Source organism: Microchirus variegatus (genome assembly GCF_963457635.1).
Source record: "Microchirus variegatus genome assembly, chromosome: 21".
Lineage (NCBI taxonomy): Eukaryota > Metazoa > Chordata > Actinopteri > Pleuronectiformes > Soleidae > Microchirus > Microchirus variegatus.
This window is the reverse complement of record NC_139822.1, coordinates 8,254,714-8,282,077: the sequence shown is the minus strand read 5'-3', so window position 1 is coordinate 8,282,077 and position 27,364 is coordinate 8,254,714. Positions and strand designations below refer to the sequence as shown.

Below are 27,364 nucleotides of genomic sequence, written 5' to 3'. Positions count from 1 at the left end.
CACAGGGCCCAACAGGTGAGACGGGCCCCAGTGGAGAGCGAGGACACCCAGGTTCTCCTGGGCCACCTGGAGAGCAAGGCTTACCTGGAGCTGCTGGAAAGGAGGGTGGAAAGGTGAGCATTTACATTATTAAACCCAGAGTTTCTGCAGTGGAAATGACTATTGAGCATTGCTTTTTCTTGTCATGCTATTCTGCCACTTCTTATTGTAAAATAAATTGTAACAAAGAATGTAAAGGAAAAACAGCATTGGAATTCATATAAAGTTCTTAAGAAGTGTAGCTCAGTGTCTGTTTTTATTGATTTATTTACTGTCATTTGAAAGGAGCTGTGCGTAGAATTTAGGGTCACATCAAGGAAAAATAGTGCATTTCTTAGTTTCATGTGATTATATGCTATTAAAAACATATCAAAATATATTTTATCGATTAACACGTTCCCTTTAATTGTAAACATTGGCTTTTAGCATGCTCATAGACTTAGCTCTCTTTATTTTGTCTCCATTTATAGGGTGATCCAGGTGGTCAAGGTCATGGTGGCAAGCCCGGACCTTCTGGCCTTAAGGGTTTCCAAGGCGCAAGAGGTCTTCCAGGGGCCATGGTAACACACACACACACACACACACACACAACCCACACATTAACACTCTCACACAAACATACTCATATTGGCACGTAGGAGTGTGTCATCCCACATTGTGCGCCCACATCCGGTCGAATTTAGCTTCAAAGTCCAATTAGTGTTCTAACAACCTGCTGTTAAACCAAATGTCAGCCTTGGCAGTGGACCTAACTAGAAGATGCTGAACAGCCTTCCACAGAAGAAATAGAGAGGCCTGATCCAGACACAATATTAACATACTTTGTCATCATTTATCCCAGCAAAGTTGGTTTTAGTCTTTTTTTTTTTTTTTACCCTTTTTAATATAACTAAAACAGTGCATTTTTCCCTGTAATCATGTACATTTTTACTTTTAAAGCTACACAAGGGTCAAGCCCTGTGTTGTTTTCCTAGGAGGAATCAGTCAAACCCATCTGGTTCTGACTGAAACCCACAACTTTGTGAGCATGCACCCCACCCTGCTAAGAAACCCAAGATCATTCGTTAGCAGCAAGTGTGGGTGAGAAAGAGTTCATGCAATGCACATCTTTTTTTTTGCTTTGGGTGCTGTATAGATACTCACAGTTTGCTTTTCCATTGTTGTATTGACACAGACACTGACGTACAGTCTGGTGTCCATGACTTCAGAGGACACTACATTGACTTACATTGATTTCCTAGACACTTAAGGCCCATTCATACTCTACACCCATGGTTCTCAAACGTTGGTACATGACCACCAGTGAGACTGGAGCTGAGGAATTTTGACCAGAGTGCTTGGAAAAAGAAACAAATAACATAAAGCTTAATTGCATAATAGCTGTCTTTGCTCAGTCTATTTACACCACTGTATTTTAATGCTATATCAAGAGCTCAATATTTTCTCTCTATACTTGGTGTAAAAAGTATGAGAACCATTGCTCTACACAACGACAGAGACAGTTGGAGCCTTTTGTTAATCATTGTGCACATCGCGGGAGAGCTTACAATGAAGGATGAAATGGAGCAATACCGCATGAAATGCTGTAGGCAGTATAGTTCAATATGTAAAGAAAATGCTGAAGAATGGTATATACAGGCAATTAGAAGTTTTGAAGAGCATCTCTGCGAGATGGTGTGGAATGGTGTGGAATAAAAATCCATCTATACAATAATAACCTTAATCATAAATACAACTGGTCTAACCCTTACCACGCAACATGTCCCCACCTTAAAATGGTGTGATGTTACATTATGGGGACTTATGCGTGGTCAAGTTACCAACATGTGTAAAGGCATTTAGATCCCCACAACAACAGTAATAACCTGGAACACATAAACACTCACACATAAGCTCTTACTATCTCCTTGTCTTAAAGAGATGCTTTGTGAGACCGATAAATAACTTTTTTTGTGTGTCCAGCTAAGAATAGATCCTTCCAGACTGCTAATGCACCGTGGTAAAATGTGGAACAGCCAGGGAGGTGGAGTGGCTGCTTGGCAGCTCCCGCACCCTCTGGCTCTGTTGCAGCCTGTAAATCAGTTATTATAATGGAAGCATTTACTGCCTTGCAGCAAACTGTGTTTTCCATATGCAGTCCCAGCCTCCCGGTGCTATGATTCAGCAGCACCGGCCATTCAAGGGCAAATACCCGGAGGAGGTGACAGAGGTCCACAGATAGATGGACTATGCCTGAAGCTGTGGTCCAATACTCAGTCTTTTTTCATGTCCCATTTAAGCCCATTGATTTTGATTCTTTTGCATCAAAGCTTCTCTCCTGACATTACCCCCCCCCCCCCCCCCCCCCCCCCAAAAAAAAAGAAAACTCATCTCTGTTTCTCATACTTGCATATTTACAAGTTTTTCCCCTATGGGAAGAGAATCTTGCCATGGCCTTAACGTGGGATAGATGCAATTCTAAACCTCTGCCTTATTTAGGATTCACAGACTCATGAAAATGCTAATCATCTTCGGCTCTTTCTCCTCTTTTTTCCAACAAATCACAAATCTCTCCTGTTGTCTGTTTTGCTACTTACTGTCTGCGAAACAAATGGCAAATGTTAATAGAGGAATAATCACGCATACAAGTTTGAAGGAGAAACTAAGTCTAATGACAATGTTTTGTACAGGGAATAATAATAATAATAATAATAATAATGTTAGATAAAACTTGCGCCAGATTGCCAGCTCTCGGCTTGCAAGTACTAACAATGAGTCACTTCACAATGTTTATTCTAAATTATGAGGCTTATGATATGGAAAGCCGTGCACTGATGCAAGATGATAGGAATTGTTCCCTAGGTGTGTCCAAGTATGAATATCATATACAGTGAAAGTTCATGGTCCTAAATTGAAGGGGGATCCCCATTAATACAGACACTGTATATATACACTAAAAGAGTAGACTGAAAAAGCTGCTACGTCCCTTACTGTTATGCTTGGGCCCTCACCAACTATTATTAAGGCCTGAGCTGAAGCGGAACCTATAGTTATCCTTCAGATGATTATTATATCTGTGGCTTTCTGGTCATTTTTGAGGGGGTTAACATGCATAAAGACTCTTGCAATGTGGCATGGAGGTCAGGTTTGGCAAAAATGTGATATTGGCATAGGTCCCCCGACTCGTGTTGCTCAAGGGCTCTGAAGCGCCCCCTAAGGTGAAAACAGAGGCAAAATTGAGTTCTGCTGAATTTCCCCCAAATTTGCTTGGAAGATGTTATAGACCAAGACAAACAAAAAAGTCGACCGTAACCATCTCAACAGGAAGTCTGCCATTTTTGGCGATATGCACCCTCTATCTGCTGTGACGAGTACGAAAAAAATATTATTATTCACACACATGTTTTTTGTCTTTTTCCCCACATCATCCACCAATCAATAAAAAGGTGATTTTATTTGTGATGCTCACTGAGTTGAAATATTACATTAAAAAATATATTAACAGCAGCATCTGTTTCCAGACAGAACACATTTTTATGTGTGGATGATCTCAAAGACCTTACTGTGAACAATTACTTTGATAGAAAGCAGCTGCTGTAAAATCTGCATCGTTAGATATTTAAAATGTAATTTCCGTGATGGAGAATCACACAGGGCAAAGAAGGGAAGGATTTGGTTGTGGCATTAAGATGCTAGGACAGAGACAAGACCTGGACAAATGGAACTTAAACGATCTGTTGATCATCCACGACGGATGGATAATACTAGAAATATGTCAAAAGTTCACCAAGACAATGCTGTAATAAGGCTTTAGAAGAGATTTAACCTTTTGAATATTGTTCATAATGGCCACTATTACATATAAACATACATATACCTTTCTGGACACACACATAGTTAGACACACACACACAGCAGAGGTGGAGTCGTAACATTTTAAGGTCCATTTGACAGCTGTAATTACTGCTCTTTGAATGGCATTGAGCAGTTCTAACCCTCTCCTGTCCTCTACTTTCAGGGTCCAGCTGGCTTAAAGGGAGGAGAAGGGCCTCAGGGTCCCCCAGGCCCCAATGTAAGTATCTTGTTGCTATGGTTACCACATCTCTCCCGCCACAGAAATTGCAATGAAAAAGTGACTTTTGGAGATTTTTCGGGAGAGCGGTGTCACTGCATTATGCTGTGCTATCAAATCCACTCTGTGGTGGTTCAGCAGGACATGAGTGAAAATCACTAGACCACCACACTTTACAATAACATGTCCAATATGTGTAGTAATCAAATGTCTTTTTTTACTTGTTCAAATTAGGTTAACATAATCGCTTTTACCAATAGTTTTTGATTGAAATGGTAATTTGGATCTTATGCTATTTCAAATTTAATCTAATCTTATCAATTATTGCACAGGATGGTATTTTTTTGTTTTGTTTTTTTGTTCCAGTATTATAGCTGCCCATTCACATTTATTCATTCCCTCATTATCCTTTATAACAGCTGCTCAGGATGGAAGATACACATTTTGAGTTAAAAAAATGGTTTAAAAAATGAGCCTCATGAATCCACAGGAATCAACAGCTAGGAGATATTTTTGTTTTCGCCTGAATGAGCAAACGCTTGATTGTTTTTGTCCCAGATACTTGATTGGTCTGTGCTTTTGTGTTTCCCCTCTTACTTTGAACTGTATAGGAACTCCAGTAGCGTAAATGGAGGGAGAAAGGAAGGGGTTTTTGTTTGTGTAATGTCTAAATATGCTAGATTTAAAGAAACGTTTCACTCAATTAATCAGCTAGGATTGTTGCATCTGCTGCTTCACTGATTCATCCTTAATCAGACTAATTGACATCCTTTTAGATGCTTTACCAGCACTCATATACTGTACCTGGTCACATCCGACACTGGCACTTCCATAGTTTAGGCCCCTGAAAAGCAGTAGGAGTAGCAGTGTAATCCATAAATAAGTGGGACTCTTCTTCGCCGCCTTTGTCTCAGAGCCCAACCCTGTGAGCTCTGGCAAGGAATCTGTATAGAACGCTGACTGACAGGCAGCTTTGAACTGTCTGACATTTTGTTCAAGCGTTAAACGCAGGCTCCAGATAATTGCTCCTGCTCACCGGCGACAGAGCAACAGCAGATTAGATGACAGCGGATATGCAGAGCACGGATGAAAGGATGATGAAAGTGAGAGACGGGGCTTTCTCCGAGAGAGCAAAACCGCTTTCCAACTGCAAAATGAGATCGTTTTCTTAAATTGGCTTGAAAGTGAGCCATTGGCTGAAAATGTTATGGACTGTTTTGGTAGTGTTTGAAAAACTACTTTAAGAAAAACTAGGTAGTGTACAGTGCCCACGCACTCAAGAGATCTGATATTTTCCTCCATCGATTTACTGCCAGAGACTGAGCTGCTGTTCTGCTATGGGAAAGTGTCTGAACCTGTGTGTGTGTGTGTGAGAGAGAGAGAGAGTCAAAACAAGAAAGAACACATTTGAATTATGTGTGTTGGCATGTTGTTATGTTTCACTTTTGATCTCTGGCCACAGAATCACAAAAATATGGGTGAATTGAGAAGTCGGGAAATATTCAAACAGAATCTGCAGTTACACGAGGCAATGAGACAAAGAGATCCGTTGAGCTGTGTGGTTCAGAAAAAGTGTTGTGAGGACATTTTGGCTTTGGCAAGTCCTCTTTTTAGACTTTTTAGGCATAATGATGATGACGATGATTGGTTTAGGGTTATGATAAATGTCACAGATAGTCATTTAGTGGTGTTTGGATAAGATTAAGGTACAGGGTCCAAGGATTTTTTTTTCCTGTGGCGGCCCTCAGTCCAATGTTGGGTTCCTAAATTGGCCCTTAGGTATCAAAACTTTGAGAACCCCTGGTGTATGTGGACAGGTTGGCAGCTCAGGGATGACAGTTTGGAGCTGAGCGTGTGCGTGTGTGTGTGTCACCAGCAATGTCGGAAATGGGCTGGTGTATGAGTGCCAGGTGGCAGCTCACATCAGCAGCTGAGTCTGTGTGTGCGTGTGTGTGTGTAGTGAGTCTTTGGTGTGCACACATGCATGCGATTCAGCAGCCACCAGACTTTCCCTCAGCGGGACACCCACCCATTATGACCTCCTGATCAAAGATGTAGTCAAATATGTGATTGTTAGGCACTTAGCCACTGATGGGCGGTGTCACCCGCCTGGGCAGAGTGAAGAGTGAAGTAATAGAAACTAAAAGACCTTCTACAATGCCTTGACAGAGGAATTTAACCACATCCTTCTTGTCGGATCCGTCCTGTGACGTCCTCATGGCTTACCTCACAGTGACTCTTTCTCAGCTCAAGTGTGTTATTAGCAGTTGTGAGGACAGAGTCAGAGCTAAGACATCTTCTGTCTGATGCGGTGAGACATATGACGAGACAATGACCAGGATCTTGGGAGCGCTATATGAAGCTACTACAAAAATGTGTTTCTTTTTAAATGAATTAGTAAATGCTCTTAATGCTGCAGTCTTCCTGTGGATTTCATTTGCTCCAAACTCTCCCTTCAGTTCCTTCTTGTTAGCCCCTGCATTCTGCAGCAGTGACTTTTTTCCTTGGTGACAGGGTTCCCCTGGAGAGAGAGGTGCTGCCGGAACTGGTGGTCCCATTGGTCTGACAGGGCGCAACGGTCCCCAGGGACCCCCGGGCCCTGCCGGAGAAAAGGGAGCTCCTGTGAGTATTTCTGCCCAACACTCATTGTGTTATTGTGTATGTAGTGCAGAGTCATGTGACTGCGATCTGTGTTATACGTAGGGAGAGAAAGGTCCCATCGGTCCTGCCGGCCGTGATGGTATTCAAGGTCCTGTTGGTCTTCCTGGATCAGCTGGTCCTCAGGGTCCCCCTGGAGAAGACGGTGACAAGGTGACATTCATATTTATATATTTAAATGTATAAATCATTTATTCAAATATATACTTAAAAATAAGAAGAATATGGTGCCTTCAATTTTTAGTCAGAATGTCCAAAGTCATGAAGCGTTCTTTACACAAGTATGTTCTTCACATACCCTAAATTAGGATTATACACCAACACCGCTACCCTTGATAGCACTAAATCAGGTTCGTTTTTAATCATAGACATATTAGACATGATAAATATGAGTCTTCTCTACCTGTAGCTAGATTATAGACAGAATATAATATTATGAACTATTGTCATCACAGTGAGCAGTATTGTATTATGTATTATACTACTACTAACAACAGTAATAATACTGACTTAAATGTATCATCACTATTTAAATTCTGGGAAATATTATCATGTTTATTGATGATTTTGAGCTAATTTCCCATATGGTTAAACTTTTTTCACATGACCAACACCCTCATGACCAGACTGGATGCTCATTGGCCTCCTGAGGTCATCTGAGTTTGAGAGCCCTGTTTTAGGATATATTTCACTCTCCGTTGAGAAGCATACATTTCAGAAACAGCCTCTGTGCAGCTTTAGATCCCGATATGTCTTGTATATCGGGATATAGCCTAAAATACTATGATATTATTTCTAAGCCACATCACCCAGCCTTATGTGCACCCTCTAAAATGAACATTTCCTGAGTCATAAAACACAGACAAAGTCAATCTGCTTTAACACACTAAATATAATCTTTCACATCTTTATCAAACACAACCATCAAACATTCCCAGGGGCTCAGTAGAGAGAGAAAGGGAGCAGAAGGAAAGCAAACATAAAGCAATAAAAGTTATACATGTTTCCCCCCACATTGAAACAGTGGCACTGGTTTACGTGAAAACCCCTGATGACCTCTATTTAGATTGATCACTTCGACTGGCTTCATTCAATCTGTGTCAAGAACGCAAAACAAAAAAGCAGTGGAAATGCTCGAGAAGAGAGTGAAACACTGGCTCATGAAGCAGATCTGTTTTCTGGCCTCACACACACACACACATATATTTAGTTCCTGACACAAAAGAAATATGATGTATTACCTGATGTTCTGCTCCAGCATTTTAAGATCAGCTGTAGAGTATTTATAGTGATGCTTTTCATAGTTACTGGGACTACCTGATAACAAGGAGATGGAGTAGCCCAGTCTTAAAGTAATCAAATCATAAATGTTTGAGGCCAAGTACTATAACTTTTTCACCTAGAAAAATCTGGTCATCCAGGTCTTAATTTCCATATAGCATTCTTGAAGAAATTTCCATATGAGAACTTCTTCATTCATAAGTACTAAAATCATCCGCATAAAAAACGACCATAAGAGGAATATACTTAGTCCATGCACTGATCCTTACATAACTCAAGTAAGACATTTATATATGGACAATGCCTTATTAAGAACACACCTCAATTTCTTATGTCCAAAGCAATTAGAAGCGTGTTTACCTTTCAGCAGTGCTGTCAGTGCACTACGACGTACACAGATGAAAATTATTATGTTTCAGCTTCAGTAGGTCGAGGTCGGTGTGAGTCATCACACAGGAAATTTTAGGTTTTTGAAGGTAGGAGGTGATGAAATTTAGTCTCTAATTGCCGTAATACGTCTTCACTGTAATTGTTATCCTAGGAGGTATTTAAATTGTTACTAGTCGGAGATATACACATGCATTCCACTAGAGCTATGACATCTTAACTTCCTGACCTTTACTTGCACAAGTGTCACAGGTTTGACTGCATCCATTAAAGAGTTCAAATCTCTTCCTAACATGATCAATGTGGGTGGTATTAAAGTGGTAAAGAGTCCTCTAGTTTTGACTAGTAATTTGCCTTTAAAAGTAATTAAGTCATGGTCCTGATAAAAGAGGACTCTGAAGAACTGAAGACTATTAAATGATTAAATTGTAACGCCGTAAGCCAGAACAAGGTCAAGAGTTTGGTTAAAAGAGTGAGCGGGATTATCAGCACTCTAAGAGAAGCCACTTATGTAATAACGAGGCACACACATCATCGCTGACCTTCATGTTAATATCACCTGAGATCTTTTTTTATTATTATTTTACTTGAACTATAATGACATCTCCTTGTCTGGTGCCTTGAGGAATGTGAGTGTGCAGACTGGATTCCTTTAGGCTGACATTCATCATGACAGCAAGGCTTCAAGAGGAGGAAATAAATCAGTATGATAATCTGGTATTAGATTGTTTACTCACACAGCTTTAGATGGCAGAGATATATGTTTAAGGGTTCATATTGAATTAATTCTATATTGTTGTATAGTTGGGAGATCATGACTCATTCCATTGTGCTTGTTTTCAGGTTGGCATGCAACGATTAATTCTATTTATTTATTTATTCATTCATTCATTCATTCATTCATTCATTCATTCATTCATTCATTCATTCGTTCATTTAATTCTCCAAATAAAGCAAGTACAAACAAACCAAAAAGTTAAATGATCTGTATTTATATAGCACTTTTCTATTATTGATGACTACTCAAAGCTGCTTTACACATTTATATGTTTGCCATTCACCCATTCACACAGCACATCACATTATCTTTCATACCCATTCACAGGCTGCAGACACAGTCGTCAGAAGCACATTGGGGTTAAGTTTCTTGCCCAAGGACACATCTTCACGTAGACTAGCAGAGCCTGGATTCCAATCCACAACCTTCCAGTTGAAGACAATTAACTCTACCAATGAGCCCCCCTTGCGCAAATCCCAAAATACTGTAGGAATGAATGAGCATAGAAAATAATAATCTTATTATTGGACCATATTTCACAATATGTTAACAAACTAAACAAAAAAATACAATAAAGCTGACACAGCCTCTCACATTTACCTGCTTCTCAAATATGATTTATGATATTTTACACATTCCACATAAAATCATTTACGTGTCACATAACAAAAGACAGCAAACCCTTAAGAGAAAGAATAACGAAGAAAGATAAACGGATTATAAAAATGGAGCCACAGCTCTGCATCTTTACTTTTATGATCATCACACCTCTCAAATCCCAGACACATCTTTTTGTCAAGGTGCCAGTGAGGTTAGACAGGAAGCCGATGGATTGACTTGCAAATGTCTTTGCGGGTCAATCTAATTAGAATCTCTGGAGAAATATTTACTGCTGCAGTCGTGGTTAAGGTGACAATAAGATATTGGTCTTTGACTAAACATAAGAGCCAAGAGTCTTAAGATGGAGACTACAGATGTGTGAGCTCTGCTGTTTGTGTTGCACCACAGGGAGAAGTTGGAGGACCCGGCCAGAAGGGAAGCAAAGGAGACAAGGGTGAACTTGTGAGTTGTCTTTTTTTTCCCCCCTTTTCATTATTTGTGATGTAACTTTTTCTGAACATTAATCCATTCTCGCTGTGCCGAGAACACTCATCTTAGCTGCTGAATTCTCAAATGAACTGAATAAATTAAAGGGCATAGTTTACACGGCAGTGACTCTTCTTAGGTTATCATGGCCCTAAATGGTCTGCAGCTCAACTGAAGTGCTTCCTAAAAGGTTGCTTCGTGGACCATAAAATCATATAATTAAAAAATACTGTAGATATATTTACCCACATTGTTAAATGAAGTCTGTAACAGGGATGGTACAATGTTTATATTCAGGTTATATCACAACCTCGAGTATCTACTGATACAGGTACGCAACCCCAACTTGCTGATACCAATATCCTAACCCTGAACATTTACCGATATATATAGTCCCATGCAGTCATTTTAATATCTTCTAATCTCAGAAGAAAATCTCAATGTTAATACCTGGAAATAAAGGACATGTTCCTCACTCTTCCAGCAGAAGACATCATTGTCCATCTGTGTCACAGATACTGTAGTCTGCTCCTATAAAGACGAACAAATCAGTAGCCCAGTGGTTGGCTCAGCTAAGATGCTTTGTTTCTGTTTCTGTTTTATTTACACTTTCACAGTCTGTGCATAAAGATGCATGCGACATATAGGATTTTGGGTTTAACATTGTTGTCTTTCCCATATCCAATCCAGTGAATAAACAGGTTTAACATTCAGTTCTTTTCATTAACATCCACTGTTAACATCCAAAAAGTGCATTACTCTTTTCTCACATTGCATATATCTCATTTCTTCTTTGAATTTTATTTAGGGTCCACCAGGTCCAAGTGGTCTTCAGGGTGTGCTTGGAGCTCCTGGCCCAGCTGTGAGTATCACCTTTCTCTGGCCATTTGATGTCAAATGTATCCCTTGTGAAACATTACCGTGCACGGTTTTATTTAAAGACATCCCAGTCAGTAACATGAAATGAAAAGACACGCTGTGACCCTTTCACTGCAATGTTCATTCCAAAATATTCTAATAACCAGTAATAACCAGTAGTTTTCAACCATCTTATGGTTTCATTTTCAATTTACTATTTGTGACTCAAAGGTGCTATATGTAAGAATGTGGCCAAAAACGGTTACTACATTCAAATTCTAAATACCGAGGTCTTTTAGGTTTCGTTTTCTGACGGAACTGGCAACCCGTGGTTGCTGGGGAGCTGAGACTCTAATTACAATTACAAAGAATAGACAGTAAAAAGTCTTTAAATGCCAGCATCCATCTGGATCACTGGGTTTGTCGCAGCCTGTAGCGAAGGTTGTTGTGGTCAGAGACTTGAGAGTCCTCTTGCCTGTCCTGACCTCATGTCGTTCACTGGTGGCAGCAGAACTGTAAGAGATTAAAAATCAGTTAGAGGTGTGCTACATGTGGATTTATGGGCTACATGTCATTCTACGTGCATGATGGGAAATTCCCCCAGCAGTCTAAGCCTATGGCAGCATAACATAGACTATTCTTATCAGGACATACCTGCTCTACTTTTGACTAAAGGCTTTGTTAAAAAGGTAGGTTTTCAGTCTCACCTTAAAGGCAGAGACAGAATCAGACTCTCTGACTGAAAGCGGGAGTTGGTTCATCAGGAGAGGAGCCTGGTAGCTAAATGTTCTCCCACCGATTCTACTTCTAGTTATTTTAGGAATAACCAGTAGACCTGAGTTCAGGGAGTGGAGCGGTCTATTGGGTTGATATAAAGTGATTAAATCGCAAATATAAGAAGGGACTTGATTATTCAGGGCCTTGTATGTAAGTAGAAGTATTTTAAAATCTATTCTACTTTTCACTGGGAGCCAGTGAAGAGAAGCCAAGACAGGAGTTATATGATCACGTCTTCTGGTTCCAGTCAGTATACGTGCTGCTGCATTCTGGACCAGTTGAAGGCTTCTCAGGGACTTACTAGGACATCCTGACAGTAAGGAGTTACAGTAATCCAGCCTAGAGGTTATAAAGGCAACAAGAAGTATATGTCTCACATGCACAGAACAAATTGGGTAATGACTTGGTCTTTGACAAATGTTTGAAAATGAGTATGTCATGAGCGACTAAACACAATGTAACTATAATTAGGTTATTTCAGGAACCTTATTATACAGAAAATCAAAGTACGTTTCAGCCTGAGTTCCCCCTTCAAAGTAGGCTTTCAGGAGAGCTTATGTTCCATCCCCTGTAATTCCAACCATAATCATTAGCTATAAACAACTTGACCGTAAGTAAGTTTTGTGTTGTTTTTTTGTTGTTGTTTTTTTTATCCAGGAGTAACCTTCCATTTACAACTTGTAGCCCAACCTGCCAATTTCCGCAAACACATACGGCAGCAGACAGAGCAGAAATCTCTGCCTTGTGTGCTGCAAAACATCATCCACTCATCCATCTCATTAACACAACAGCACAACAACAATAGCTGATGGCCTCAGGGTAACTAACAGCTCATTGCTGTAAATTATCAGGCCCTAACAACCATTCTAGCTAAAACCCAGCATCTGCAGGGCTCTGTGGGGGCTAGAATAGAGCCGCTGAGACAGATTGCCGGAAGCAGGTAGTGCGCCCAGGCTGAATAACAAATAATCAGTTGTTTTTTCTTATTTTCTGGTGAGTCAGTCTGTTCATATCTTTATAACCAAGTTTGAACTTGCGCTGTGCAATTCCAACATTATCTCTGCCCTCTTCTTTTATTGCTGCTGTCCCAAAAGCTGTTATCACTTTTGACTATATCCAGCTAACCTTTTAATCCAGGAAAAATGTTGGCATTCCAGCAGTCCAATTTCCCTTTCAGTTAAGGTGTAATGAGGTTCACAACAGCTCAATCACGAAAAGCTATTGTCTTCAAGAGGCAACCAAGGTCAAACAGTTGGAATGTAAGAGTCTTTGGCAGGGTGGTATTGATCTTCACGAGGTTGTGATAAAAGTCCTTTCATTATTATTTTGCAGAGTCTTAAAAAAGACATAAATAGTGACTCAATATTTATGATGACAAAGGTTGTGTCAAACATGATGCAAATATTCTAAAAAAGCGACATGAGTATGTGTGTAATGCATTAGCCCTAAACATCTGATCAGACCAATTATGATATATCAATTATATTTGTTGTTATATGAAGCAAAGGAACCAGAAATTATTCACTTTTAAGAAGCTGAAATGTGAGAACTAAACATTCAAAGTGATTAATTGATTATAAAACGAATCCATTATTAATTGATAAATTGTTGCAGGCATACAATCAAGTTGTCATGTCATTGATTTACCAAACATCTTAAATGTGCATTATGTAATAAATCTAAAGCAACTGGCCTCCTAATAAAATCCTCCTAATATGTCACAGAGATTCAGGAATAATAACAGCACAGCCAAAATATTTGCATTAAAAAAATATTTTGCAGACTGCAAATCATGTTTATGTTTTGAAATCATGTTTTGTCATGTGGTGCCACCTACTGCCGTCTACCAATCATTGAAGTTAGTAGAGTCTCAGCTGCCTGGCAACCACGGGTTGCTAGTTACGTCAGAAAACGAAACCTCAAAGACCTTGGTATTTTGAATTTGAATGTAGTAACCGTTTTTGGCCACATTCTTACATATGGCACCTTTAAAAATCTTTAAAATTGGGTCACCATACACTCTTAGAAATAAAAGTGCTAAGTAAGCTAAGGCTTGTCCTCATAGGAGAACCCTTGTTGGCTCCAGGTAGAACCTTTTTATAAATGTTACACCTGAAACCCTTTTGGAGGGTTCCACCAATAACCCTTTAAAACCCCTTTATTCAGGAAAGGGGTTTTAAAGGGTTCTCTAGATCAAAATGGTTCTTACTGGAACCATTAGTGTTACCAAGAACCCTTGAAAAACCCTTTCTTGGGGAAAGGGTTTTTCAGAAGCAAATGGTTCCAGGTAGAACCTCAGCCCTTGTAGAAAGACCCTTTTGGAACCTTTATTTAACCCTTACACATAAGAGTGTATAGGAAGCTTGGGAAACACCGGTATACACCGTTGCATGCCGTATGCTCTCCTTGTTGTTTTGGAAGTTTCTTTGAAATTACATTGTGGGATTGCATTTAAAAAAAAACTTGTGTAACTTGTGTCTTGACTGTTAAAAATAATACCTACATATCTTAAGCTAGACACACTTCTGAGTTGGGTCTCCTGGAGGAGCTGTTGTCGCTCCTTGTCGGTGGTTGTTTACTGCAAACATGTAGTCACACTACCTGCACCTAACACTTCCCTGTGAACTGCTCTGCATTCTGTACAAGCACCTGAGGCTGCGTACATGTCCCAGGGCTCAGTGAGAGCTCCTCCAGCACTTTCAATTGCTGACACATGTTAGAAGTGAAAACTCCTGGTTTGTCAGCACTCTTTACTCTATCCCTGAAATCTCCCCTGACTATGCCCTGTAGCCCTGCACACCTCTGACTTCAAAAATGAAGTCAGCATCTTTCATGCTGTTTACCATAACCTGCTGCCTTTACTCTTATTTATCCTGCAGCCCCTAATGAGTAGCTTTGGTAGAACAGCTTCTTTTTCATCAGGTAGTTGTGCAAAACACTGCATCCGTAATTAATGTCCTCACCCTGATCCTTTTTAAAACTGTATTCTATAAGTTAAATCTAAACTTATGTCGCATTCAAGTTCAATAAGTTCACACAATGCTAATGAAGCATTCAATCTTTCTATAATTTAGATAATTTAGAATCTAAAATGAGAAAATGAAAAAAAAAAACAGTTTGTTATTACGCTATTTTTAATAAAATCTTTCGAAAAGAAAATAAGAAATGTGCTACCCACGACTGGAAGTTGCTATTCATTTCCTCTTCTTCAGGGGAAATAAATGCAAAACTTTATGACAACAAATGAATTCAGCAGGATTTGCATTTCTCAACGTATCATTACATTTTCCAAAAACTCTTTAACTAAATCAAGACTTACAATAATGTTAAGAAGTGAAGAAGACGTCAACTTCCAGTTTGTCCGTTCTCTTGATTTGGATTTGCTCGTCAAATGGTTAGCAGACATGCTCAATCATGGAGAGTTTTGTTGTGTTCAGGGTTTGGCCAAATTTTATTGCTATATTTGCTTTGTACAGGAAACTAAAAATAGTAAAATAATACTGTTAAAACTGTTAGTTATTTTGTTTTCTGATTTTACATTCTCAATTGAATATGGAAAAACAAGTGATACAGGGATTCAAATTCCCTGTATCACTTGGGTATGTTTATTTTTGAATAAAAAGTTAAGTCACTGCCTAAGTGCACAGACTTTCCTGATTTTCAAAAATTCATTTAAAATATTCCTTAAGAGATATGCAAATATTTTCAATGGATTCTTGTTCAGGGCGTCGTTGACTATGACTGAGTACAATTTCAGGACATTCCAACATACTTGGAATGTCCAAGTGCATGGATCGCTTTCCTGATTTTCAAAAATTAATTAAAAATATTTTTCAAGAGATATGCAAATATTTTCAACAGATTCTTGTTCAGGGCATGCTTGACTATGACTGTGTACAATTTCAAGACATTCCAAGATACTTTTGGGGTCTTTTTTGATGAAAAAGTTAAGTCACTGCCTAAGTGCTTGGATCGCTTTCCTGATTTTCAAAAATTCATTAAAAATATTCCTTAAGAGATATGCAAATATTTTCAATGGATTCTTGTTCAGGGCGTTGTTGACTATGACTGAGTACAATTTCAAGACATTCCAACATACTTGGAATGTCCAAGTGCATGGATCGCTTTCCGGATTTTCAAAAATTCATTAAAAATATTTTTCAAGAGATATGCCAATATTTTCAACAGAATCTTGTTCAGGGCATTCTTGACTATGACTGTGTACAATTTCAAGACATTCCAAGATACTTTTGGGGTCTTTTTTGACGAAAAAGTTAATTCACTGCCTAAGTGCATGGATCGCTTTCCTGATTTTCAAAAATTCATTAAAAATATTCCTTAAGAGATATGCAAATATTTTCAACGGATTCTTGTTCAGGGCGTCGTTGACTATGACTAAGTACAATTTCAGGACATTCCAACATACTTGGAATGTCCAAGTGCATGGATCGCTTTCCTGATTTTCAAAAGTTCATTAAAAATATTCTTCAAGAGATATGCAAATATATTCAACGGATTCTTGTTCAGGGCATGCTTGACTATGACTGTGTACAATTTCAAGACATTCCAAGATACTTTTGGGGTCTTTTTTGATGAAAAAGTTAAGTCACTGCCTAAGTGCTTGGATCGCTTTCCTGATTTTCAAAAATTCATTAAAAATATTCCTTAAGAGATATGCAAATATTTTCAATGGATTCTTGTTCAGGGCGTTGTTGACTATGACTGAGTACAATTTCAAGACATTCCAACATACTTGGAATGTCCAAGTGCATGGATCGCTTTCCGGATTTTCAAAAATTCATTAAAAATATTTTTCAAGAGATATGCAAATATATTCAACAGAATCTTGTTCAGGGCATTCTTGACTATGACTGTGTACAATTTCAAGACATTCCAAGAAACTTTTGGGGTCTTTTTTGACGAAAAAGTTAATTCACTGCCTAAGTGCATGGATCGCTTTCCTGATTTTCAAAAATTCATTAAAAATATTCCTTAAGCGATATGCAAATATTTTCAAAGGATTCTTGTTCAGGGCGTCGTTGACTATGACTAAGTACAATTTTAGGACATTCCAACATACTTGGAATGTCCAAGTGTATGGATCGCTTTCCTGATTTTCAAAAGTTCATTAAAAATATTCTTCAAGAGATATGCAAATATATTCAACGGATTCTTGTTCAGGGCATGCTTGACTATGACTGTGTACAATTTCAAGACATTCCAAGATACTTTTGGGGTCTTTTTTGAATAAAAAGTTAAGTCACTGCCTAAGTGCACAGACTTTCCTCATTTTCAAAAATTCATTAAAAATATTCCTTAAGAGATATGCAAATATTTTCAATGGATTCTTGTTCAGGGCGTCGTTGACTATGACTGAGTACAATTTCAACACTTCCAACATACTTGACAGACCATGTTTTCAGATTAAGGACGTAGCATAAAATAAGTTTCACACTGCAGCTTTAAATATCTTGATGAATTTGCATTAGCCTTGAGATAGACTTCTGACCCACCCAGAGTTAATGGTGAGAAAAGCTTCTACCCCCACCTGACACTGAAGAATGTGTGGGTGTATAGAATTGATGGATGATGTGATATTCCCATAAAATGACCATCAGAAAAGACAGTTATGTAACTGTCCAACCTTAGCCTGCATACTGTGACCTTGAAACAGAAAAGGAGGGTTTAAAAAAAGTCCCCCTAAGAGAGGCACCACAGTGGTATCACAATATGTGAACTGGTATTTGCTAAAGCTCCAAATAATGGGGATCAGAATTAAGACGATTGAATCATATGAATTTTAATCCTCCCACAGGGCAGCGATGGGGAGTCTGGACCGAGGGGACAGCAGGGTATGTTTGGCCAGAAAGGAGACGAAGGACCCAGAGGATTCCCAGGTCTACCAGGACCCATCGGGCTCCAAGTAAGTCTGCATCCTACATATGAACTGGGCGCATGGCCACCAGATCACATTGAACAGAAAGCATATACCTGACATGGGGACTCAAGTCTGATTTGCACTTGACTAGAACAAGAAAACATGATAATATGTAAAGCTGAAATGCTATTATAGAGTTTTTATTTACAGAATATAAACTAAAATCGCCAAGCAAATAAATAACACACAACAACCAGCTATTTGTCTCTATAGCCTTCCCTCACAAAATCCACCCAGGACTGAGGCAGAAAAGGCTCTGCTGTCGTGTATGTTTCTGCAATGCTGTCAATCAAAAAGTGGCCTTTCAGACAGTTCCTCCAATGAGCTTCCGTGGAAGTGACATTTTTACCGTATTTGTCCAATCACCGTCGAGCTCACCACAGTGAAAAAAACCTATCCTGTCTTAGAGCATTCACCACTGGCAGATAATGATCAGAGTTCAGCTAAGACTGTTGTTCTCGTTTTCTTCCAGCTGAGAATCAAAGTGCACCATATTTATCTTAAGTTTGTTCTGTTAAAGTCAGGTTTGTCTATACAGTCCGTTAATAACAAAGACAAACTTTCATGTTTGCTGTGGTGCATAACAAACCAAAATCATCATCATTAAGATTTAGCAGATGGAATAAGACGAGACGCCTTGAACTTGCAAAAAATGTTTTGTAAGCGTGTCTGGTTTTCACAACACTTCCTCTGTGTCAAAGCCAGCCAGAGTAGAATGAACTCCTTCTTACCCTCCTTAAATTCACATCGTTTCATCTCTCCTCACATCATTTACATTACATCAAAACAGAGCATCATTTATTAATGCAGCCTCAGCTCCAAATAACACTTTGTATTACTCATGTGCAAATAATGCATTTCCTCCCTCAAGTTCTTGCCTCAGTATTGACGGCAGGAAAAGTCCATCACCACAGCTAATGTTATGCCGTAGCCTTAATGGCAGAGCTAACAGTACTTTTTCTGAGACTGCCTCATTTCCATGAAGAAAAGTGCTCCCCTACAGTGCTTTTAGGCTCTAATAAGAGCCCAGCTACTGTGGCACAATGTATTTAGTCATAATTTTAATCAGTGTACAGTATAAATTAATTCATCTTTTGCAGATATGCTTTGACAGTGTGTAATACAGTATTCACAGTGTAGAGAGTTCAGGAAGGAGGGACAATAAGGACTTAACAAATAGCATGTCAATCCACCAGAACTACCTGCAAATTAAAACATGGACTAGGCATTTTTATTTTTTTTTTCCACCTCAACACACATTCATCTAGGGCTGGGCGGTATGACCAAAGATATATATCACGGTATTTTTCAAAAAAAAGATGTCATGGTATCTGATGGTAATTTTTTTTTCCACTCATAATCATGTGTTCACAGCATTTTCTACTGGTTGAGAACAGAATTACTGTAGTACATTAGCTTAGGGTGGTCTGTTTTACTGTCATGAATACTGTAGAATAACTCCACACTAGTACAGGTTCACATGGCCCCAGAAAAGGATGCTGTTTACAAAGAAGAGCTACTCATGATTCTAATGAAGTGAGGAATCAGAATGCAAAGACAATTGCAGTCAAAATACAGAACTTTTTCTGTGCAAATCAACATCTTATATAAAAATTCCCCGTGTTACCTGCTGATGTGAAGGGTGCTGACCTTAACTTCATGAATTCTTGATATTCCAAGACATGCTTACTAGGGCTGTCAAAATTGCTCAAAAATGATATTCGAATATTCCCTCTAAAAAACACAGATATACATGACTTCATTTTATGCATGATAATACACATACATTTACACATTTATTTTGGTTAACCTAAAAAAATTTCCTATTACCCATCTGTGGGTCCTGCCCCAGTCGTAGAGAGTCATTGACTTAAGCCATACAGCGCCTGCCTTTTTATTTTGTGTTTTCTGCGTTTACCATATTTCCCTCAAAACTAAGAAGCAGAGAGAAACAGGAGCAGCATTCCATAGCTTTGGCTCCTTTAAGTCAATGAGCTTGAGTCTGCTTTGGTGGTAATGAATAACGAAACGGCATACTTGAGAATATCTCAAAGTCAATTATCCAAGGACTCGCTGAGGATGAAATTAGAGCAAAGCCCCCGCTGGTCAATAGGGGCAAGATAACATTGTTATTAAGTGCAATTGGCTTTTAATTGGGCATAATGCACTCCATCTCCACTCTTTTAATTACGTTTGACTAAGCTGCCCTTCAATAGATGGCGGCAGCCATTGCGAGCTCAGCTCTTCAATTCAATTATCTGGAGCATTAATGATTTTTGACTATGGGGGAATGAATGGCTTTGGTTTGAAAGCATTCCATCATTCAGGGGGCTGTGTTTGCTGCAGGATATTGCAGTCCTCACTAAGAGGATGAATTCTTCAAATGAGAGGTGACGATGTGGCCATAGAGGCGAGTAAAAAAGACAGACACCCCAGTGTGTCCAAATCACCGGTAAACAGAAGTTGGATAAATGGTCAGATCTTGGTCCTCATCTGGCTCTTCTGATAATCATGGATACTTTACAACTTTAGGCTGATTTTAACAGATTATCTGGCTAAATTGTCCTGTAGTGTGGGGTGTTAACAGGCACAATTTAACATCTATAGACGCATCAGAGTCTTCCCCATTTGAAATTGTAAGTTTTAAACATGGTTGATAGTTAGTTGTGATTGGGGCGTGAGCAGAACACCACAATAACCAATGAGAGCGAGTTGCCCGGAAACTGATGTTGCATACTTTTGTTTAGAACCATTCGTTGTGCCTTTGTCAGCACGAAACATTGCACACGCAATAGCTATGAACTGACAATGCTGACAGCCGCCACTATGTCTGTTTACATTCTGAAGTCAGTTTCTGTGACATCCCGAATCCATGGAATCTCCTCCCTGCAATCGTCTGATTAAACGCTACAAGCATGTGGTCCTGAGTCTTGACTGGATCGTCTAGTCTGTGATTTCATAGGATTTAAACATTGAATATAGGTCACAAAGTTTGTGGTCAACCACGTTTTTAAAATGTGGAGCAGACTTTAGGGGTCGCCACAGAGGATCATCTGCCTCCATCTTGCCCTATCCCTCCTGTTAGACCAACTCTAACAGAATTTCAGTGATGTATGTTGTACATAATATTTGTTAATATAATAATAATAATTTGTAAAAGACTTACTCACAGCATCCCCAGTTTTACAAGCCCTTCTAATCTAATCCATTAGTTCATATATTTTACAAACAAGCCCAACAAGTCCAGCACTGATCAAGAGCCTGTCACATCTGATCATTATGCGTGAAATAAGTTTATGCTTTATTTATTTTTCCATTCCCACTCGCCTCGTGCTTTATTACTGTGACTAACGCCCCGGTCACAATCGGTTATAAATTAGCTTCCTCTGCCGGCGCAGGTACAGTAAATCAGCAAAATGGGCCACAACTACACACATGTGATTCCAGTGATCGATATCTATGTCATTCTGGTCCAACCGTAACTTATCATTACCACTGCTTTCCACCCACCCATGGACTGTGCACGCCCCGTCACTGAAGTTAAACTAACACAGCAAATAATAACTGCAATTACGCACTTAGACAATAAGCTACACAAACAAGTGAGAGCTCCTTTTCTTTCTGCTGGAGATGCCCCTTCACTGGCTGAATTCAAACTGTTTTAGTCAGGCATGATTGAACTGCACAAGTGGATAAGATACACCACCCGTGCTGTCCCTTTTGTTTCCACTTTCCCGTGGACATAGATAGATGGAGCTCCCAACCTCTAATTTACACAGGCTGATTATTCCCAAGACTCCCATCCCCTTTCATTACAATAGGTATCCTTTTTTGACAAATTGTGTGTTTATGTTCAAGAGCTCTGCTTGCATTTATGCATTCCCCATCACATTGCATCATAAAGCCCACTATTCAGTACACATAACCTGAGAATACATGGTAATAAGCAGCAAAAAAATTTATTTATGCACCTGTGTGTGGATTTTCTAATGTGGAGTTGTGGCTCGGGCACTGCTTCATATGACCTTGTGTATTTGTTCTGAAGATGATTTGTCTTCTTCTCAGGGTTTGCCTGGACCTCCTGGTGAGAAGGGAGAGAATGGAGACGTCGGAGCGATGGTGAGTGTATTTCTCTCTGCTGCAGCTGTTCACAGTCTGCACACGCACAGCCGTGTCAGGTTTGGAAATTGTGCTGATTGTTGTGAAGTTTTGGCAACAATGCCAGTCACTCAGCAGATGTTTTTTCAAGTCTGTAGCAAATGAACTGACGCGCACACATTTCAACTGGTAAGGACTGCATTCTCTGTTTCAGACGTGTCATAAATTAACTTTTAGGAACATAGGACCCTTTCTCTAAAAAAGGGTTCTATCTTCCCCGCTGTTCACCTAAAAGGACCCTAACCCCAACCCGAACCCCAACCCTTACCCGTACCCTTACCCTTTACCCTGGAGCTCTACACCCAGGCTTCCACGAAGTGGGGAACATAGGACCCTTATTTTGAAAAAAGGTCCGATGCTCCCCGATCGGGGAACATAGGACCCGGGGAACATAGGTACGACCCCATATCAGGGCAAAGTGACTGTCACTGTGTCACATGTTGAAATGCAGGATGCTACTCACAACCACAGCAGGTGTCTTTCCCCATGATATCTCAATTCTCACTCATATAGCTGCTTTGTTGGATCATAAAAAATAGTTTACCTGTTTGAAAGGTGAAGCCCAGGAAGTGGGAATAATGTAGCAATTAGCCTCCATGGGGCGACGGAAGTATTTTCTTTTTTTGATTGTACTTTTTGTTTTCGTAGTTATATGATAAATTTGATTTTAGTACTTATTCCAAGAACATGAAATACATGTATGTTTTATGTTATCTTTCATTTTATTTGTTATCCTTATGAAAATTAAATACACATTTTTATGATTGTAGTGTTAGTAGTCATTAGTCAGACTTTTCACATGAGTGCTGCATTGTCATACCTTAAAATGATTGCACCTCGTGGGTCATTTGAATTTAGTTTGAAACATATACAGCTTTTGGTACGTTCCTGTATTGGACACACACAGTAATCTCTGTTTTTGCTAACAGGGTCCACCTGGTCCTCCTGGTCCAAGAGGTCCTCAAGGTTCCAGCGGATCCAATGTAAGTCTGACTGTTCTTCATTCATGCTCATGATTTCAAAACTTAGCTGTGTTTTATAAAATTGTGTGAAGATGGTGGTGCACACAGATAAAGCAGGTCTACAACCATAATTGTGATATACAGGTTTCTTTACAACGACAATAAAGAAAAGAAAATCTCATATTATACACTAATGCTGTGGAATTCATTGACAGGGTGCACAAGGTCCTCCTGGTGGTATTGGGTCAATGGGAGGTGTTGGTGAGAAGGTAAGAAGCTAACATGGCTGGTGATTTCTGATGTTACAGTATTTCTTTGCAATGAAAAGCACATTCTGTTAATTCCCTCTGGTATGCTTTGTTTCCATAATAAGAGAACACTGCAGAATGTTGTGCTTCTGAAGGATTGGGAAAATAATCTTGCTCTGTAATAAAAAGTTGCTATGTGTTTGAAGTAGAAAATGCAAAACAAAAACATTGTACCTGGATTGTTTACTGCAAGTGTGATAATCCACATTATCACTAACAGGGAGAAAACGGGGAGGCTGGAAACCCAGGATCAGCTGGAGAGCCTGGTATTTCGGTAAGTACAAAACTGTAGGTGTTATGTTTTCACATTGCCCAGCGATGTGATTCCTTTTAATGACAGAGGCAAGTGAAGCAAGAGGTTTGCAAACGAAACAAAATGAAACGAAAAGTTTTAGAAGTGGATTGTGCTTAAAAACCTGCACATGTAGCAGTTTGAGAGGATGTTTATCACAACATATGTGAAGAGGAGGTTCAGGATCACTTAGGCATACGTCATGTAGAGGCAACGGCAGTTTTTTTTGGTTATTCCTCCAGCGGTGTGGGGGTGGCAACAGAAGTTCTGTCCTGGAGCTGTAAACGTATGAATATCCGTGAGTGACGCCTCTAAGATGGAGAGGGTTGGGCAAGATATCAAGAAGGGTAAATGCAAGCAAATTAAGGCTTAAGACTTAACTCTGCTACATTTGACTTCACTGCTAGTGGTGTCATTATTCCAACCTCTTACACAGGACTGATAGTCGAGACAAAAGTCAGAATATCACATGCGTAATTTTGTTTCAAAAGCACCACAATAAAACGAAATGTGATGAAGAGCACAATTTTACATTCACATCACAATTGTGAAGCCACACGACATGAACACAAAACCTCTTTCATGATGCCGCATATTGTCTTTGCCTTTCTTTTTTTTTCTTTCATTCATAGCAGGCAGCTTGATGTTGAATATCAGGGCTCAGAACAACGCCATCGATTCAGAATAAGCGATGGATTCATTTATTTTTTTGAGTGATTTGTGTGTTCATGTGCCATGCACTCAATAGTGTACAATATAAACGTTCATAATGTCATAATGATGGTTATCTAGGAAGCTACAGCAACAAGGAAATCAGTCGTACGCTTGGAGACAATATTTACTTTCGTTTTTTTAACCACACTTTCTATTCATTAACAGCTCATTCTTAAACCACCAGTGTATCATATCACAATCAGTGGACATAGGGTGAAAGGTGGTTTACACGCTGGACAAGTTAGCAGTGCATCGCAGGGCAAACACAGATAGAACATGGACAACCATCCACTCTCACATTCACACCTGCAATCAATTTAGAGTAGCCTATTAACCTCTGCATGTTTTTGGACTGCAGAGTAGCTGGAAAAAAACCCACGCACACATTAGGAGGACATGCAAACTCCACACAGAAAACCCTCAGTCAGACCAGGTCGGGAAACCCAGGTTTTTTTGCAGCAAGGCAACAGTGCTAGCCACTACTAGACAGCCAAAATAAATCAGGGTTCTTCCCTTGGACTTTTTTAAGCACATTTTTCTCTGGACAGTGTACACGAGGCAATGGAGCAGAAAATGTATTCCATCCTCAACACATAAAACACATTAACGTCGCTCTTCAGGAATACATTTATACCTGCCTGTTTCAATTGCCAGTGGAGGGGCAAGGACCTCTGTCCTCTCCTTAAATTAAAAGTTAAATAAGGTTCAGTAAATAATCCTCTTTTGATGAAAAACCCAGCTATGATGTATGGTTTGGAGACAGTGTCACTATCTAAAAGACAGGAGCCAGAGCTGGAGGTGACAGAACTGGATGCTTACACTTTTCATTGGGAAATATCTGGATGAACAGGATAAGAAATTAGCATATTCAAGGCTCAACAGCTCAGGTTTGGAGATAAAGCAAGAGAAGTCCATGTTGAGATGATTTGGTCATTTCCAGAGGACGGTTAGTGATTATATTGAAAAAAGGATGTTGAAGATGGAGCTGTTGGAGCAGGAGGAGAAGAGGAAGACCACAGAGAAGGTTCATGGACTTTGTGAAGGTAACAGAAGAGGAAGCAAGGAAAGGACAATATGGATGCAGATGATCCACTGTGGCGACTCTTAAGGGAAGAAGAAGAAGTTTAAATTGAACATAGCATCTTTGGGTTATTCCAGACCTCAATTTCTCTTTGACTTTGCAGTTAAGCTTATTCCTTAAAACATAATTGAACGCACGACAGTGGAAATCTGCTGTGTGCACCAGAGTCACCCTCCTAGAGTCTGAGTCTGTCAGGTTACATGGACGCATTCGCCCGCAGTCGTGCATCTGTTTACAGTGACACGTCACATCGTGATCAATTTCCGTGGTGCCATGCTGGCCTTGTCTGGAGGAGCACTCGGCTCTAATATTCCAACTAATGATTCTAGGCTTGTAACTATGCTTCAGCCGTCACTATGAGTCATCGCTAACATTTTAAATCACTGCGTCAGCGATTAGCAGATACTGGAATGATGAGCCGTGTGATCATCATGTAGATAAAAACTGGATTTTGACATGAAACCACAGCAGATGATCGTAAAGCTTCAATTCAGTTTCCTTTTTTCAGCGTTTGAAGTCATGATTGGTGCATGTTATGATTCTAATTAGAATATAGGGTATAATTAATTATTCGTTTTCATACACACACCAATTAGATGTAATGGTCTGGATTTATATAGTGCTTTTCTTCTCTAAATGACCACTCAAAGCTGCTTCAGTTTTGCAATTTACACTTTACGCCCTTTCACTCACACATTCATAGATTGTGTCCATGTACAGCGAATTCTCATTCACAGTTAAGTTTTTTTTACACACCAGTAGTGAACACACACAAACTGGGAACCTCAGTCAGCTATGGGCTGCATTAGTCTTGTGCCTCAGTAAGGATGCTATTGTCCAAATAGTGTGTAAAGCCCTCATGTTCACAAGACTGTTACTGTGCATTTCACCTGTAGGGCCCCAGAGGAGAGACTGGTGAGAAGGGAGAGTCTGGCCCACCAGGAGCAGCTGGACCTGCTGGTGCCCGCGGACCTCCTGGAGATGACGGCCCCAAGGGAAACCCTGTATGTCGACTCCACTGATGCACACACGCACATCTATTACTGATGTTTTAGTAGTGCTGTAAGCAACAGCATGACTGTGTGTCTTCATCTTTTTCACAGGGTCCTGTTGGGTTCCCAGGAGACCCTGGTACCCCTGGTGAGCCTGGCGCTGCTGTAAGTGCTGCAATAAGTGAATAAAATACTGTTGCACCATGTTCTGCATTACAATAAATAGACGTGTTAATTGCTATGATAACTAGAAATATTGTAATTACCTGTTCATTTTATGTGTCATTGTAAGATTCAGTTGTTGCTTGAATGTGTTCATTAATGTTATGTCTGGCTCATTTATGTGTTGGTTTAGGGTCTTGACGGTTTAGCAGGCGATAAAGGAGATGATGGAGAGGCCGGTCAACCTGTAAGTCGTAAACAATAAATAAGCAAACATGATCAAACATATACTTCAGTCATATTCTAGTTCTAAAACATCCCACATGTTCAATGATGTGGGAGAAAATGTGAATAAATAGCAGTTTGAGTAACTTATTTAATTGAGTTACAAATCCAGAACTGTGCCATTTTAAAAACATGTTGCAGTTTATTTTTGTTTGTGAAAGTAAAATTCAGTAGTATAATCTATTATCTGATTTAAACCCTACTTTTTTAGAACTATAGAAACAAAACTTTTTAAATCTCTGTTATCTGTCTTTTAAATATAGGGCCCTCCCGGTCCATCTGGTGAGGCTGGTGTACCTGGACCTCCTGGCAAAAGGGTAAGTACATTTCCTGCTGATGCATGATGGTAAATAATTGAATGTACATGTGTGATTATGGAGAAGGATAATGACATATTGTGACTTTGACTGGCAGCAATGTGAAAGCAGTCGGACTGCTTGGTCTGCTGTCGGGAAATTAACTTGTCACTTTAATTTCTGGCACTCCATACCCTTCTGTCACATCAGATTTCAGTGGAGATTATTTAATTTCTCTGGTGTCGCGTTTTTACGATACCC

The 27,364-nt window shown here is 39.5% G+C and overlaps 1 protein-coding gene across 1 annotated transcript in view; it reads left to right on the top strand.

Annotated features, from left to right (window-relative positions):
* Window positions 1-27,364, top strand: part of LOC310942292 (collagen alpha-1(XI) chain-like) — a 94,802-nt gene that overhangs the window by 55,760 nt on the left and 11,678 nt on the right. The window contains exons 39-54 of the mRNA XM_083907649.1: window positions 6-113; window positions 510-599; window positions 4,037-4,090; window positions 6,605-6,712; window positions 6,794-6,901; window positions 10,203-10,256; window positions 11,089-11,142; window positions 17,731-17,838; window positions 21,919-21,972; window positions 22,941-22,994; window positions 23,189-23,242; window positions 23,502-23,555; window positions 26,265-26,372; window positions 26,472-26,525; window positions 26,716-26,769; window positions 27,071-27,124. Coding sequence (XP_083763775.1) covers window positions 6-113; window positions 510-599; window positions 4,037-4,090; window positions 6,605-6,712; window positions 6,794-6,901; window positions 10,203-10,256; window positions 11,089-11,142; window positions 17,731-17,838; window positions 21,919-21,972; window positions 22,941-22,994; window positions 23,189-23,242; window positions 23,502-23,555; window positions 26,265-26,372; window positions 26,472-26,525; window positions 26,716-26,769; window positions 27,071-27,124 — 1,170 coding nt within the window. The remainder of the gene's footprint in view (window positions 1-5; window positions 114-509; window positions 600-4,036; window positions 4,091-6,604; window positions 6,713-6,793; window positions 6,902-10,202; window positions 10,257-11,088; window positions 11,143-17,730; window positions 17,839-21,918; window positions 21,973-22,940; window positions 22,995-23,188; window positions 23,243-23,501; window positions 23,556-26,264; window positions 26,373-26,471; window positions 26,526-26,715; window positions 26,770-27,070; window positions 27,125-27,364) is intronic.